At 38.3% G+C, this 15,792-nt stretch overlaps 3 protein-coding genes across 3 annotated transcripts; 1 reads left to right on the forward strand and 2 right to left on the reverse strand.

The window, feature by feature from the left end:
* Positions 1 to 334: 334 nt before the first annotated feature.
* LOC134632616 (receptor-type tyrosine-protein phosphatase H-like) lies at positions 335 to 10,943 on the forward strand. The gene is made up of 17 exons (XM_063481317.1): positions 335 to 623; positions 1,495 to 2,305; positions 2,550 to 2,801; positions 4,037 to 4,309; positions 5,225 to 5,482; positions 5,594 to 5,824; positions 6,468 to 6,728; positions 6,892 to 6,985; positions 7,069 to 7,122; positions 7,317 to 7,398; positions 7,566 to 7,656; positions 7,768 to 7,844; positions 8,023 to 8,157; positions 8,318 to 8,440; positions 8,636 to 8,796; positions 9,810 to 9,945; positions 10,537 to 10,943. The coding sequence occupies exons 1-17, from the start codon at positions 561 to 563 to the stop codon at positions 10,693 to 10,695; spliced, it is 3,261 nt and encodes a 1,086-aa protein (XP_063337387.1). The 5' UTR covers positions 335 to 560; the 3' UTR covers positions 10,696 to 10,943.
* A 38-nt stretch (positions 10,944 to 10,981) lies between these two features.
* On the reverse strand, positions 10,982 to 13,788 carry si:dkey-197c15.6 (putative nuclease HARBI1). The gene is made up of 2 exons (XM_063482043.1): positions 12,875 to 13,788; positions 10,982 to 11,502 (listed from the first exon to the last, which is right to left on the reverse strand). The coding sequence occupies exons 1-2, from the start codon at positions 13,560 to 13,562 to the stop codon at positions 11,072 to 11,074; spliced, it is 1,119 nt and encodes a 372-aa protein (XP_063338113.1). The 5' UTR covers positions 13,563 to 13,788; the 3' UTR covers positions 10,982 to 11,071.
* Positions 13,789 to 14,291: 503 nt separating this feature from the next.
* pigp (phosphatidylinositol glycan anchor biosynthesis, class P) lies at positions 14,292 to 15,742 on the reverse strand. Its single transcript, XM_063482100.1, has 5 exons — positions 15,562 to 15,742; positions 15,393 to 15,477; positions 15,232 to 15,304; positions 15,027 to 15,145; positions 14,292 to 14,658 (listed from the first exon to the last, which is right to left on the reverse strand). Exons 2-5 carry the CDS (start codon positions 15,472 to 15,474, stop codon positions 14,543 to 14,545), a joined length of 390 nt encoding a protein of 129 aa, XP_063338170.1. The 5' UTR covers positions 15,475 to 15,477; positions 15,562 to 15,742; the 3' UTR covers positions 14,292 to 14,542.
* Positions 15,743 to 15,792: the final 50 nt, after the last annotated feature.

Here is a 15,792-nt window from a genome sequence, read left to right on the forward strand (position 1 = left end):
TCTTAAAATAAAACACAACACAAATATCATTTATTCAAAGTAGCAGTTCACAACTTTACCTGTGATCATAAATAAAAACTTCTCATCTTTTATTTGCCCATAATAAAGGCACACAGGCGGTCACAAGCATGAACAGATAAATAGCAGCTGATATGCAGCAATTACCTCCACTAAACATGTAAGAGAGGCAAATGCTCTTGATTGACGTACCTTTGACAAGCAGCACAGCATGACCGTTAATAAGGAAGTAGCAGGCGGGGCAAAGGTCTCTGTAGTTGTACAAGGCCAGAAAGGAGAAGCAGCCATTTACTTAGTCACTTGCCAATATGAAAAGGGACCAGAGGTTACGAGAGGAGGATGTAGCTAAGAATTAAAAGTCAACAACTTTGAATTAAAGTTATCATAGTGCAGGGTCAGAGAAATTCTTTGAGAAGCTTAAGTGTGGTTTTTGTCAACATACCAGCAGAGGTGCTGAAAATAGCAGCTACAAGGTTATCTTGGGAAAACAAAGGAATTGAACAAGTTCAAAGAATGTGTGCCAGTTAGGAGTCCTGAAGACGATGAAGCTTTTATCTCTTATCTCAGACCACTTGTTGCTCTGTGTCTTCCTGAGTCTACTTTGGGTAAGTTTTTTTTTTACCTTTCACTTTGATGGTGATCAGATAGTGAAGCTCAGTGTAGGTTACCCTCGACAAAAGGAAACAGTGCAGTCAAAACCACAGTGAAGCCTAAATGCATGACATGCTTCATTATGTATTTTAAACACTATAGTTATGTTTTGTGAAATGCTGGTTTGTACAGAAATACAGGAACAACAAAATTTTGTTAAACGGCATGAAAATTCTGGACTTTTCCAGATTTTGAAACATGAATTTATTCCTTCTTTGCAACACCGATCTGTTTCCTCTGAGAACAAAAAGAGGATGAAAGAAGAAAATTCAACAATATCTTAAACACTTACACGGTGCAGTGTTCATGATTTAATCAAATCAGATGTGGAATTTTAAACAGTATGTCCGAGGGGAAATGTGTTAGATATTTTATAAAACAGTGATCAAGTAACTGTAGCTATAATATACAATATAATAATAATAAATATGATTTGCATTTTTAGTGAAAGCAAACATTTAATTAATACATTTTTTTACCAGCTCTTTGATTTTTATGTTATAGATGTTGCTATAGTTGGCAGGAGCTTACACATAAAATGCTAAAATAATTTGACACTGACTTATTTGTTTCCCTCTTTTTTTTTTTTGTGGAAGTTTCTGTTCTTATTAAGCAGAATGCGAATTAATATCTCTAAGTATTACTCCATTAGTCAGCCAGTCATGCTTTTGTTCACATAATGTTCATGATATAATGTAGATGTGAAATTAAAAGCAGCAAATATTGCTCTGTGAGACTGCCAAGCCTCATGTTAACTGAGTATTCAATTGCATTTTTTTTTACAGATTTTAGATTCTGTAGTTTTCACTCTTTTTGTGCTTTTAGGATACAACTGACTCCACTACAACAATCACAGCGACAGTGACAACAACAGTAACAGCAGGACAGCAAAGTACAGCCAAAACAGAAACAACCACAAGACTAACAACCAATCTGCTGACAGCTACAACACAGAAGCCCACTCCACTGGATCCTACAATACAAACAACCTCTCCAACAACTCAAACAACACAAAAATTTACTTCACTGGCTCCTACAACACAAACAACCTCTCCACCAACTCAAACAACACAAAAATTTACTTCACTGGCTCCTACAACACAAACAACCTCTCCACCAACTCAAACAACACAAAAATTTACTTCACTGGCTCCTACAACACAAACAGCCTCTCCACCAACTCAAACAACACAAAAATTTACTTCACTGGCTCCTACAACACAAACAGCCTCTCCACCAACTCAAACAACACAAAAATTTACTTCACTGGCTAATACAACACAAACAACCTCTCCACCAACTCAAACAACACAAAAATTTACTTCACTGGCTCCTACAACACAAACAGCCTCTCCACCAACTCAAACAACACAAAAATTTACTTCACTGGCTCCTACAACACAAACAGCCTCTCCACCAACTCAAACAACACAAAAATTTACTTCACTGGCTAATACAACACAAACAACCTCTCCACCAACTCAAACAACACAAAAATTTACTTCACTGGCTCCTACAACACAAACAACCTCTCCACCAACTCAAACAACACAAAAATTTACTTCACTGGCTCAAACAAGTCCCACTCTGCTGACTTCAACAGAACAAACAACTACATCTAAAACAACAAAACCCCGTAAGAATGAAACACTATCCTTTGACTTTTGTTGGTGATCAGTGAAACTAAAGTGAATGTCATTCTGAGTTTTTATTTTTTATTGTGGTAAAAGGTGAACACCACTCTTAACTCATCACAGCTCCTGATGATGTAACAAAAGGCAGAGTGGTACAAAGGAATGAAAGCAGTGCTTCAATTCTGGTTCTTTTTTAAACTTTTTTTTTTAAACTAAATCTACTGTGTGTCCTCTTTTCTTTTCCAGCTCCAGATAATGTTGACAGAGTGAATGTGACCACACAAAATGAGAGTAGCATTACTCTGACCTGGAACAAGGTTAACAACATCTCAACATACATCCTGCGATATGGTAATATAACAGAAGATATTAATAAAGCTGAAGAAGGACCCATAGAGCATGTGGTCACTTCTCTGACTGCTGGGACAAACTACACATTCACTCTCTTCACGTCTGATGGACTCAACAGCAGTGGATACACATTCAGTGCTGTGACAGGTTGGTGAGCACTGAACAAAACCTTCAGTCTAATTAAAACATAAACAAAAACAAGATTTTGTTGGGAACATTGTTACAGTTTGTAGATGTCACAAGCAGTGGAGTAAACTGCACTGCAGTCACTGGTAAGATATATTTTCTCTATTATAGATAACTAAACCAGGATGCAGAGGTTTTGTTTGGTCAAAGACACTTTCCTCTGTTATCTTTAGCTCCACAAAGTGTTAATAATGTGACTGTGGTGCATCAAAATGAGATGAGTATAACACTGGAGTGGGACAAGGTTAAAAACATCCCAGAATACATCCAACAGTACCTTAATGGCACTGACATTTGAAAAAATATCAGTGTTTCTCAAGAGGGGCCCATTAAATATGAGGTGTCTCCTCTGACTGCTATGACAAAGTCCAGCTCCACTCTCATCACTGTGTTTGAGGGAGTCAGCAGCACTGGATACTCATTTACTGGATACTGCTGTGAAGACTTGTTTGTTACTGGATGTTTTAGTTGTGGAAATCCTCCCACAAACTCCTGTATTTAGTTTTTTAACCACAGATGGGTAATGTTTAATATTTTGGACTGTGATAATTTAATGTATGAACTGAATGAAAATTCAGTCTCTGTAGAAAATATATATTTATGTAGGGATGGTATGTGATTTGGAAATAAATGTTTGCAATAGTTTTTACATTTACAGTTTTTTGGAACATGCTTATATACAGGCTCATAACATAAACCCTGTTACACTGAATATGTCAAATACTACCTCTACCTATAATGCTAGACTGGTTATGTCTAACCTGGTGAAGGTTAAAGATTTAAAACATCTAAAACAGTCAGCCCTTGAGAGGAACTTGGTGAGGTGTTTTTTGTCTGATATACATTTACAACATTAGACAGGAGACATTAAAACGTGAAATTTGATTTTTATACTTACTAAAAGCTTAGGAAACCAAAATGGTTACTTAAGGATGCAACATTGTGAGTTAGATTTTGTAAAATTGATTTTATTTCATCTTTAGCTCGTTATAATTCACAGCAATTGCATTTGAATCAGACTAAGCGAGACCTGAGCTTCATTGATTTATTAACATATGTGTGTTGCTTTGTCACTATGACTGTCTTGAATGGAATTTACAAAAAGTAACATCTCTTTAAGCTTCTGACCCACTTTATTTTTTAAAAATATGTCTCAGATTTTGTATCTTATGAAATCATCCTTTGTCCACTTTCAGCTCCAAAAAATGTCCACAATGTGACTGTGACACAAGATGAGAACAGTATAACTCTGATGTGGGAGAAGGTTAACGACATACTAACATACATCCTACAATATAACAGCGGTAATATTGTTACTGGCAAGGATGACATGGACGGATGCACGATATCAGGTGCATCAGTTACATGTGTGGTCTCTTCTCTGACTGCTGGGACAAACTACAATTTTACCCTCTTTACTGTGTTTGAGAACGTCAACAGCTCTGGATACAACTTTAGTGCACCGACAGGTATGTAATCAAGTGTTTTTTTTTAACTATTTGTTTTCCCTGTGATACAATATATTTAATATATGGCAATATAAGTCCAAGTGAAATGTCCATGTTTTCCTTCTGGCCTGCAGTGCTATTTATCCATCCAAGCTATACCTGTCAGGGTTCCTGGGTCGTTGACCCAGTGTTTTCGGTTTTGTCATGTTCATTTTATTTCCCACTCATTCTCATTGCCTCTGTATTGTGTTCCACTTACCTCCATGTATCTTTACTCAGATTAAGTTCAGCTGTTCACTCACTGGTCTCTAATCACTCATCGTCCAGCCTGTATTTAAACCCTCAGTTTCTCTCGGCCCAGCGTCTTGTCATTAACGTTGTCTGTCCCGCATGTGTGTTCCAGTTCAGTCAGTCTTTCAATCAGTCAGCCAGTCGTCTGTCTCATGTTCTGTTCATCCATTCTGTACAGTAAACACCGTCTTCTTTCCACACTAACCCGTGAGTCCTGCGTTTGGGTCTGCTCTTCCTCACCTCCACACAGTGAAGCCCTGACACTACCCACCAACTATATCTCTGCAGAAGGAAGTGTGCATCTAACCCTGATGATAGGCTTGTGGCTGTGATAGAGCAGCAAATATGAATGATGTGCTCTTAGCAGCTTAATTATTATATTTTATATGATAACTATATAATTATTTTATTATTAGTATATATTGTTATTATTTAGTTAATTAATTTTGACTGATCTGATCACTTGATTGGAAACATACATTGATGCTGAGCCATTTAGCTCACACACCTACTCAGACTTAAAAGCTTGTGATAACTGAACTAGCACTATACTCCTGTATGTGACACAGTAACATGTAGCTATTTCACTCCAAAAGAAAAAGCTGAACAAATTCAATGTCTAAGTTTTGTTTTTGTTTTTTTCAGTTCCACCAGTGGTGCCTTGGGTCAGTGTGACTGAACGATTTGCTGACAGCATAACTCTAGAGTGGAAGAACATGAATGAAGCCTGGAAATACCAGCTTCAAATCAATGGTGATGTGTCAGATAATGTGTCAGAAAGCTCCTCAGATACAATCAGAAAAGTAGTGACATCTCTTCAACCTGGAACAGAGTATGATTTCAACTTAACCACAGTGTTCGCTGGACTCATCAGCACTGCTTATGAGAATTTCACTGTAACAGGTAAAAAAAAAAAACATTATAACTTTTTCTTGTCTCTTTTCAATGAGTTGTGTGAAAAAAAAAAAAAAAGAATCAGTTTCTTGCTTGTAACTATTTTCTCATCCATTTCAGCCATCGACTGTGCCAGTGCAGACTGGAAAGTTACCAACTCATCAATCAAAGCAAAGATTGAAGGCTTGTTCTCGAACGCAACCGCCCAGTATGGATCTAAGTTTTATGTCAGTGAAGGACGTGAAAATGTGTCGTTTACTGGACTTTACCCTGGTGCCACCTATCAGATATCTCTTGTCTATGAAAAGTCTTCCAGAGTTTTCCTGCAGTGTGAACACAAATTAACAATTCGTGAGTACAAATCTGACTTAGAACAACAAATGTCTGCATTTACAACAGAAACCATTTGAAAGACTAGTTTGTTTTTAATCTGTAAATTAGTTTTTAAGATCTTTAAGTATTCAGTCATGTTGGTTACAAAAAGATGATCTTGAATTGATTTAATTGATTTTACCCTTGCATTCAATTTTTTATTCTTAAAAATGTTTATTGCAGAAAATTAATTTTATATGCAATCTACATTCTACCGGTTAATACAGTTATATAATATGATTCAGTATTAATATGTGAGCTTTAACTCACTATCATTTTATTATTAACTGACCAATTCGTTCTGATAAATTAGCTCAAGAAATTAGAAAGCTTAAAACAGAAAATGAGTTATTCTTTCAATATCTAATGTGTCAGTGTTGAGGTCTTTATTTTTAGTTTTTATATGAAATTTCCAAAAATTATAATAAACTTTTTAAACTGTAGGGTACTGCTTTGAATTAAAAGTAAAGCAAATAATCTTTCTATTTGAGGATAAATTTTAAAGTGACAGGCACTTTTCATAGACTCTGTTTTATAGTATAAAAGTTTCATTATATTTACTGTAAGTCATATATTTTCTGCTTTAGTTGTGACTGTTAAACCTTTTTCTTGTTTTACTCAGTTCCTCCTAATCTAAATGCTCACTGTGAGTACTGGGCAGCTGGATACTCTGTTCTTATTAAATGGACAGACCCAGAGGGCGAGTGGACCAATGCGGAGGTGAATGTGACTGGAAAGACTCACACAGTAGCTAGTCCTAAAACTGAGATCACAATCAATGGATTCCAACCTGCCAAAAAATATAAGGTGTCTGTAACTTCACTGTCTGGGGTGAGGAGGAGTTCTGAACCGCATGTGTTTTACTGTCAGACTGATCCAAGGGGTGAGTAAAATTAACTATATTACCATGTTACTGCTTGTAATCATAACAGTATACAGTATTTTCAACTTTGACTTGATTACAAATTGTTTCATTTCACTCAAGTGTAAAAATAAACCTCTAAACTTTTCAATTTTATTGCTAACTATGCTTTTGCTCCCTTTAGGAGTTATTGCAGGGTCCGTATTTGGCGTGCTTCTTTTTGGTCTCCTGGTCTGTCTGGTTATCTTCATTTTCCTCAAAAGACCAGATATTATTAGGTGGGTCTCACTTCACTGACAAGAATAAAGTCAGTTAAATCAAGACATTTATCAAATTTAATGTCTTAAATTCGATCCTGCAGCAGAAAGAAGTCTTCATTCATTGGTGGATCCAAAGTACCAAACACACAGAGCAAGTAAGTGTTTCTATACAATGACAACTACCCACAATGAAGAAAAACATTAATTAAGGCAAAATTAATGAATACGTTTGAGAGGGAATCATTAATGTCAAGTACTGTCATATAATTTTTTTATTATTTCTTTAGGTCAAAACAAAGGTAAGATTAATTCTACTTTTGTTATGTTTTATTTATTTATTTATTTTTAGATCTATTCCTGCTGCAAAGTTTCCTGACCACTTCCATCAGCTGAGTTTGGATGAGAACAGAGGCTTCAGCGAGGAATATGAGGTGCATAAAAAGATCAAGATTTTTTTTTCCTCTTCTGCTTCTGTGTGTTCCTGTTTTTATGTCAGACCTGTTTTTGTGTCTTGACTGTTTTATATCTTACCATTTTATTTGTTTTATGACAGCCAATATCTCAGTTTCATGCTTTGTTATCTGCCACGTTCATGCAGTGCCTCGCTCCTGTTGGAACAGACCAGACACGAAAGACTGCTATTCTACCTGAAAACAAAGCGAAGAATCGTTTCAATAACGTCTTGCCATGTGAGTCTCTCCTCTGACTGTTGAACCGTGCTGTTGTGAGCTCATTCTAGCAGTCTATGTCAGGTCTACTGAAGGTGCACTGGAGTTAAATCACCTGTTTTCTCATATTAGATGACTGGTGTCGTGTGAAGCTCACTACATCAGATCCTGATGGAATTTCAGACTATATCAATGCCAATTACATGCCGGTAAGTGTTACATTAAAATAAAGTTCAGTGAAGATCTCTTTATAACTACACCATACAGAGAGCATATAAACAAGCACCTTTGTGTGATTTCATGAGCTTTCTTTTTTCATTTCTATAACGAGCAGAAGATATACAAGCTAAATTAGTCTACATATTAACTTTGTCCACTGCTTTTCAGGGCTACACCAGTAACAGAGAGTACATTGCCACTCAGGGCCCTCTGCCCTCTACTGTTAATGATTTCTGGAGAATGATTTGGGAACAAAGAGTTAAGAGGATCGTTATGGTAACCAACTGCATTGAAGGAGGGCGGGTAAGTCTTCAGGAAAATCTTAAAATGTTTTATTGCTAGTCTTTCAAGAAAGTGGTTGTCAGGAGGAAACATACTGGTTACTTCACAAAGAACAGATCAAGATCTATGATTAATATACATTTTGTACATGTATTTTTTTGATTTTTGATCATTTTTCTAGACCAAGTGTGAACAATACTGGCCTGCAGACAGCAAGCCATGCCTTTATGGAGAGCTGTTGGTCACCATGAGATCTGAGCAACAGGAGACCAACTGGACGCTGAGAGAATTCAACCTGAAAGATGTATAAAAACTTACCCATTTCTTCTGAGTGTGTGTGTAGATGGTACTAAGACTAGAAAACATGTTTATAGAAAACATTAAAGGCTTTAACTGTTAATGTTGCTTTTAAAAGAATAATGGTTGATTAATAATTAAAATATTATGCTGTATATCAAGACATAGACCTAAAGTAACTGTATATGAATGTTCCTCACAGAGAAAAACCTCAGAAGAACGGACAGTTAAACATTTCCACTTTACTGCCTGGCCTGATCATGGAGTCCCAGCGTGCACAGAGGTCCTGATCCAGTTCAGAGGACTGGTGAGACAGCACATAGAGAGAGAAGGGAGCAAAGCACCAACTGTGGTTCACTGCAGGTACGAAATAAGTGTTTCCTTTTACATGGATGCAGGGTTGCTTTTATACAATATCCACCCAGCTAAAGTCACACTCTCTAATACTTTACTTGACCAGTAGCTAAACTAAAGTAGGCCACTTGCAGGACCTCTGAGAGATTCATCTGAAAGTGGTGCTCTAAAACCTGTATATACTGTTCATTATATACCTTATGGTGCCTATCAGGATGTACAAGCTGCCATTGCCATGCTGTGTTACAGTTATAGTCAGACCTCTTCTGGGATCTGCAGAGGAGGCATACTTAATTGTGCCACAACATTAACAATTACTACATACTCACATAAAAACTCTACTATATGTGACAGAAACACAGCACATAGAGTGTGTGACTGATACTGTAAAAATATAATGTGATGTTTCAAGGCAGCGTATTAGGAGCAGGTGAAGGGTTGGTATCTTCCCACACTCCCAAACACTCCTGTCTGTAATTAAAATTGTGTGACAGAACAGTGTCCTTCAGGTTTTGTGTTTTCTAATCCATTTTTCTTTCTGTCGTGATGTCTTGTTTTCAGCTCACTTGAGCTTCATTTTGCATTTACTAGTTTCACTTTGGTTTTTACTCTTTGGAAATGTTCCGTTTTAGTTTAGCTTTCGTTAGTTTCTGTGGGTTTTTTATGATTATAACATTTAGGGTATTTGTCAGGGGTATATTTTTAAAAGTCTGGAGCAGATATTACATTACAAATTGCAAACACATACACTAAAGCCTCACTGTGATGACAACTTTGACCAAAAGGGCAACGATTACAATTAAAGAAATTTCCTCAATAGGGAGGAACAGTATTGCACATGATAGTTTTTCGCTTTTTTCAAAAGTCCAATTCTTCATTTTAACAGTTTTCACATCTAGTTGTATGTTCTAGTTTAGTTTTTGTTAACTACAATAACTTTGGCACAGACACAGTGATGAGAGCTTTCTATGTGACCTTAAAAACCTTTTGCTATCTTATTATGACGCTTGTGTCTCTCTTAGTGCTGGAGTCGGGAGAACTGGCACTATCATTTCCCTGGATGTGCTGCTTCAGCAGCTGGAGAAAGAACAAGCAGTCGGCATCAATGCCTTCGTACACAAGATGAGACTGAACCGACCGTACATGGTGCAGACAGAGGTAACTCTATTAAACTGCTTCTGATTGAGCCACCACTTCCTTAATTAGCTAACCATGTATTTCTTTATAGCCACAGCTGGTGAAACAATACACAGACAGCATTTTAGTCATCATAAGACATGCAGTTTTTTTTTTTTTTTTTTTAAATTGGGGTCCTCATTTTTGATCATTTCATCCTAAAATATGAGTTTAAAAAGGATTTTTTCTATTGTTCAACTTTTCACAAGGCAGACTTTGTAGGTATTACCAACAGATGCCTGCTTAAAATATATTTAATGCCCAGTTTGTTAATTGCACTTGTTACTTAGTAGTTTAGACAGCAAAACAATTGAATGAAATTTTATTATAGTCCTGTTTGTGACATTAGAGCCAGCATTTCTCTCTATGTCTACATCTTTTTAAGTAAGTGAGCTGAAAATTTGTTTTCATAAAACAAAGCCTTATTGGACCTTTTTGTTTCTGATTAAAAAAAAATGAAATGCTTTACTGTGAAACTGTTTAGCAATGTTGCCTGCAAGAAACTATCATAAACTCCCCTGGCAGAAGTTCTGCATTTCAAATGACCAACAACTTCTGGTATTTCCTTTTCAGTCTCAGTACGTTTTTCTGCACCAGTGCATGATGGACAGTCTGCAACCAAAAGACACGAATGAAGAGAACATTTATGAGAACACGTACGAGAACGCAGATATGATATACGTCAATGCCACTGCCCTCCAAGAGCTCCGTCGGCAAAACGCAAATGCGTAGTGTCAACCCTGCACTCAATCTTTCATGCACTTAATGAAAAACTATTTGTCTATAAGCAATATGTTGGTTTTAAACTTAATAATACAAACTATTACATCTTAACTATTTCTGTATATGCATTGCACACTTCAGATCTTATTCGGTTTGAATCTCTTATAAATATGTAATATTATTATTTTTGTTGTCATTGTTTTTATGTGAGAAAATAGCACTCTGATGACTTGAAAATGTTTAAAAAATGAATTTATTAAAAATAAGTACAAAACAAAAGAATAATTACAAGAAATATAATATTTCACATTCACAGAAATATAAAAGCTGAGTTTTGGTTTCAGTGTGTCATTGATCCTCTTTCCTAGACCAGAAACACAACCCTTTATGCATCTTCTTCTGTGACGTTGCTACCTGAGGGGTCCTGACTGCTGGACACAGCAGAGAATTTACTATCAATAACTTCCTGTCTGGCTTTGAGGGCCTCCTGCTTGATCTCTACTGGCCCTGACTGCTGCTTGCCAGGATATAGTGGCTCAGCTTTACCAGCGTCAGGTGGGGGAGGGACAGAGAACTTTTTAGCAATGTTGTGCAGCACACTGCATGCTTTGATAATGTTAGACTGTTTGTTAAGTGAGCCTTCTTGTGCAAAACCAAGTTGCATCAGACACTTGAAACGCCTTTTCATGGAATCCAGTGTCGTCTGCATGACATCGAGGATCTTTGCGTGGGCCTCGTTGAAGCGGATCTCGTTGTTGTTCGCGGGCAGTGATACAGGAGTCAAGACGTGCTTGCTTAAGTGGTAGCCTTTTCCACCTTTAAATGAAACATAAGAGAATGCAGTGAATATCAGAGCAGGAGAGCATCTCTGAACAATGTGGACCACACAGGTGCCACTCTAGTGAGAGCTCATTCTTGGAATACTTTGATCAAACTGAGAATCTTCTAAATGCCAGAGCCTATCTAAATATTGATGCTGAGTATGTCCATCCCCTTATAACCACAGTGTACCCATCTTCTAGTGACTCCGTTAGACAAGATAGTCGCCATGTCACAAAGCTCAATTCATGTAAAACTGTTTTCTTGAGCATGAAAATGAGTTCCCTGTACTGAAATGGCCTCCACAACTAAAAGTGCTGAAGAAAGAACTTTGAACATGAGATGTTAATGCTAGATGGGCTGGTCTAAGTATTTCACAACTGTCTGCTGGGATTTCCTCACACAAGCGCTGGAGTTTACATATAATGGTAGGAAAAAGAAATTATCCAGTGAGCAGCAGTTCCCTGGCAGAAAACAGCTTATAATGTTAGCAGTCAGAGAAAAATAGCCAGACTGCTTTGATCTGATAGGAAGGCAAAAGTAACCACAACTGAGGTATGCAGAAGGTCATCTGTGAAAACACCTGAAGCCAATGGGCTACTACAGCAGAAGACCACAATGGGTGCGACAGCTTTCAGCTAAAAACAGGAAACTGAGGCCACAGTTTGCACTGGCTCATCGAAACTGGACGACAGAAGAATGGGATGTGGTGATCAGGGAGATTCCCATTATGGATGTGCAGCTGACAAATCTGCAGCAATCTGATATGAATCAAGAAACCTTGACCAAAATCTCTGACGAAATTTTCCATCACCCTGTTGAATCTAGGCCATGAATAATAACGTAATAATGCATTAATAACATGCCCAGTAAGTTTACGTGTAAGAAATTAAAACACTATTTTATTTGTGTTTTATGTAAAAAGAATGAAATATTCCAGCGAAATCAACTGTTTGCCCAGAAGTTAATACTTTTGCCAACTGTCAATTTTGCCTTTTTCTGGGAATAGAAACACTAAAGAGCAGGTCCGTTCTTTTTGGGAATAACTGCCTTGCATTCATTGCCTTAACTTATATCTGTATCGTTGCATCCCCTCATACACCTCTACTTAATCAAGGGATCTTTACACCTTTCTGGAAGGGTTATTGCTGGGTGACCCAAGTAGGGGAAGTGCAGAATTTCAGGTAGTTTAGATGATGGGGTGGGGTCTTCCTGGGCGTCTTCTTGTTGCTAGGCAACCAGTCATCGTCAGACGCAAACAGATGATAGTTTTGTAGGTTTTTATGCTTGACTTGATACCTCACTGTGTTGTCACTCCAGTTTACATTTCTAAATAAACATTTGCACAAGAGGTCATGACTGCTCTTACCAATCAACCAAAACGGGCTGTGCAGGTCCTCTTGCATTTCCCTTCCTTTAAAGGAGGAGTCCCACATCTCCTGCTCAAACGTGCCACCAACACAGCACTTTTCAACACTCAGTATGTTGCCGTCGCAGTCGCATATGATCTGGCTTACAACCGATGTGTAACCCAGGGCATTGATAAAAGACCTGAAGGCGTCCTTTTCATATGGAGATGCTCTGATCTTGAAGTGCGCAGGAGCTAAGACGCCCAGCACGTTTGGGATTCCGCAGAATTTCTCTATCTTTAATGCGACGTTAGTTCTGGCGTCCAGGGTTAGTGGGAACGAGATGAATACATCGGACATCCCTGCTATGACTCCCGAGATTGTACCAACCACAGTCGTTGGGCAGTCCGTCTGCCTCAGTCCGGCTTTCTGCAGCACGGCAGTGGTGGAGACCCCATGTGCGTAATAATTGAGCGCCACCATGACCATGTCGTCCACGGGCAGCTGGGATTTCTTGGGGGCGGCGTCCTTCATGCGGATGCGGACGGCGTCTGCGATGAACAGGATGCAGGGTCTGCTCAGGTGGAACAACTGAAAAAGAGCTTCATCGTCGAAAGTGTCAAAGCAGCTCGAAGCTCCGTAGTCTGCCTCGTTTTGTGCCAGGAGCTCCTCCTGGACCGCAAGCCACACAGGCACGGCGAAAGCCATTAGCTTTTACTCCGATGTATTTAAACAAGCAAAGATCCCCCACGGCGTGCCCGAAATCGTTCCCAAACAACGTCTTCTTCTCCTTTGGCTTGGCAGACTGGACGCTGGGCGGCGTGCTGCTGCCCTCTGCTGTTCACTTGTGTCCCTGTTTTGACAGCGCTCTCTGTGTTGTTACATATTGCAGGATTATGCGGACACTCGCCCAACTTCGTAATCTTATTCCGGTTATGCAGGTTGATTAAAGCGCAACAACAAATGTCCTGGTTGCCTGGTCTTTGTTTAACGTTTAGGCTAAAGCGATCCGTTATCGCCACCTAGTGGACAGCAATAAAATAATATTTGAAAAAGACTGCAGTTCATAATGTGTAATCCAGTTGTGTTAACATACAGTTAAACAGGTGTACCTAATAAAGTGGCTGGTGACCAAAAACCAAAAATTTATTGTGGGATAAAATGCTAAAAACTGCCTCTTATTCTCTGGGATAATCAAGTGCAGATGTTCATTTGCAGCTTTAGTAATGATTCAGATGCAGATTTGGATGGGCATAAATAATTATCTGGAGCCACTTTTAATTTAGACACACATTTCTGACAGGCATTAAAGTACTAGTACAAAATAAGATGTTCCTTTCTTCTAGCAGTGGACTTAAAAATAAAAGAATTAACATAAAAATATGATTATTTATGACATGTTTATTGCACAGAATAATAAATATAAACATTCTGTATTTTAACATAGACAGTACAGCCATTTACTGTTGTTTTCATTCAATATACATCTTATTGTGACCAGTGTATTCGGATACAGAATTCACATTTAACCATTATAAAGACGCTTAAACAATAAAAAAGTCAACAGAACATATCTTCTTATAAATAAGGCACAAAACATTTCATAAAAAAAGACAAACAGTAACACCAAAATAAAACCCCTGCAGCTTTACTTCTGCTTTGTCCACAGCAGTATCAGACTGTGTTTGTTACATACTGGGTGATAAATAGAACATTTTGTTGACTTCAGTAATGGACACATCCTTCAATCGGGGTATCCCTCCGTTACGGCAGGACTGAGAGCTCTGGCCTTGTGCATACACATCTGTGACAGAAAAAAGACATTTAAGAATCAGGAAATTCTGAAAATGTGGCATGGTTGTTGGTGGCAGACGGGTTGGTCCGAATATTTCAGAAGCTGGTAATCTACTGGGATTTTCCCCACACAACAAGAGGAGAATGGCCAGACTGCTTCAAGCTGACAGGAAGGCAACAGTAACTCAGATAACCACTTGTTATAAGAAAGCACCTAATAAAATGGCCAATCAGTGTAATATACTGAAGAGCATTTTATTTTCAGCTTGTTTACATGTATATTCTCACGCAGTACAATTTTAGTTTCTTCTTCTTCTCACTCTAAATGTTAGCTAACCTAACCAGGCAGTCAGAGTCTAAATAGTGCAGCGTCCTCACCTGTGATGTTGTCCACAGAGTCCAGCGGTGCCGTGTTGCTCATGTTCACACCAAATAGCAGAATGAAACAGACTGTTATTGCGACCAGCAAGTAGATTGGCATCGCAAGAGCCCAGTACCTACACAGAACACACATTTGACACTGTCATGAAACTGTGCAGGTGCTTCCCCAGTGATCCATTTATCTCAGAGCAGTTCTACTTACTTTTGAGGCCAGTAAGTGAGCCCTATTGAATGAAGCCAATCCTCTGGCACGAAAGCCCATAAGCAATACAGAACTGTGGAGAGACGCAGTGAGTATTACAGACACGCACTGCTTGAACTCCTGTTTGTGTTTTGGACTGGGGGGACGCGATTTTCACTTACAGAAACCAAACTGTGATCCGAGGAAGAGAACAAACCCATAAATGGCCCTCTCGGGCAGAGGAGATGGAGAGTTTTCCACCATGATCTACAACCAAAACACAGACAGAAACGTGTGAGAGAGCAACGAGACAGCAATAATACATTCAGGCCCCAAAGAGAAGTTACATACCTGGAAATACGTTTTTTCTTTGCTCCTTTAAACGCTAACTTTACTCAGATGTTTAACATTAATTACCACGTTAATTGTATGCCTGATGATTATCCAGAGTAATACAACATGGGTTTAATACGTCTATAAAAACCCACTGTGCTTTTTTTTACATTAGTGCTATGAAGCCTTCCGCCACGGTCCGTCATTTTTTCTCAGAACGATGCGAAACCCTTTCTAAAACATTAGTTC

Source organism: Pelmatolapia mariae, linkage group LG8 (assembly GCF_036321145.2).
Source record: "Pelmatolapia mariae isolate MD_Pm_ZW linkage group LG8, Pm_UMD_F_2, whole genome shotgun sequence".
NCBI lineage: Eukaryota > Metazoa > Chordata > Actinopteri > Cichliformes > Cichlidae > Pelmatolapia > Pelmatolapia mariae.

Bases quoted from the DNA above. Each gene is read 5' to 3' on its own strand.
- pigp (XM_063482100.1), bottom strand. From the start codon at position 15,474: ATGGTGGAAAACTCTCCATCTCCTCTGCCCGAGAGGGCCATTTATGGG. The intron at 15,305-15,392 runs GTAAGTGAAAAT...GTCTCTCCACAG, and splicing joins CGGATCACAGTTTGGTTTCT to TTCTGTATTGCTTATGGGCT. The intron at 14,659-15,026 runs GTGAGGACGCTG...TTTCTGTCACAG, and splicing joins CTCTGTGGACAACATCACAG to ATGTGTATGCACAAGGCCAG.
- LOC134632616 (XM_063481317.1), top strand. From the start codon at position 561: ATGAAGCTTTTATCTCTTATCTCAGACCACTTGTTGCTCTGTGTCTTC. The intron at 7,399-7,565 runs GTGCATAAAAAG...ACGTTCATGCAG, and splicing joins GCTTCAGCGAGGAATATGAG to TGCCTCGCTCCTGTTGGAAC. The intron at 8,441-8,635 runs GTATAAAAACTT...TGTTCCTCACAG, and splicing joins GAGAATTCAACCTGAAAGAT to AGAAAAACCTCAGAAGAACG.
- si:dkey-197c15.6 (XM_063482043.1), bottom strand. From the start codon at position 13,562: ATGGCTTTCGCCGTGCCTGTGTGGCTTGCGGTCCAGGAGGAGCTCCTG. The intron at 11,503-12,874 runs GTAAGAGCAGTC...TTTCATTTAAAG, and splicing joins CAGCCCGTTTTGGTTGATTG to GTGGAAAAGGCTACCACTTA.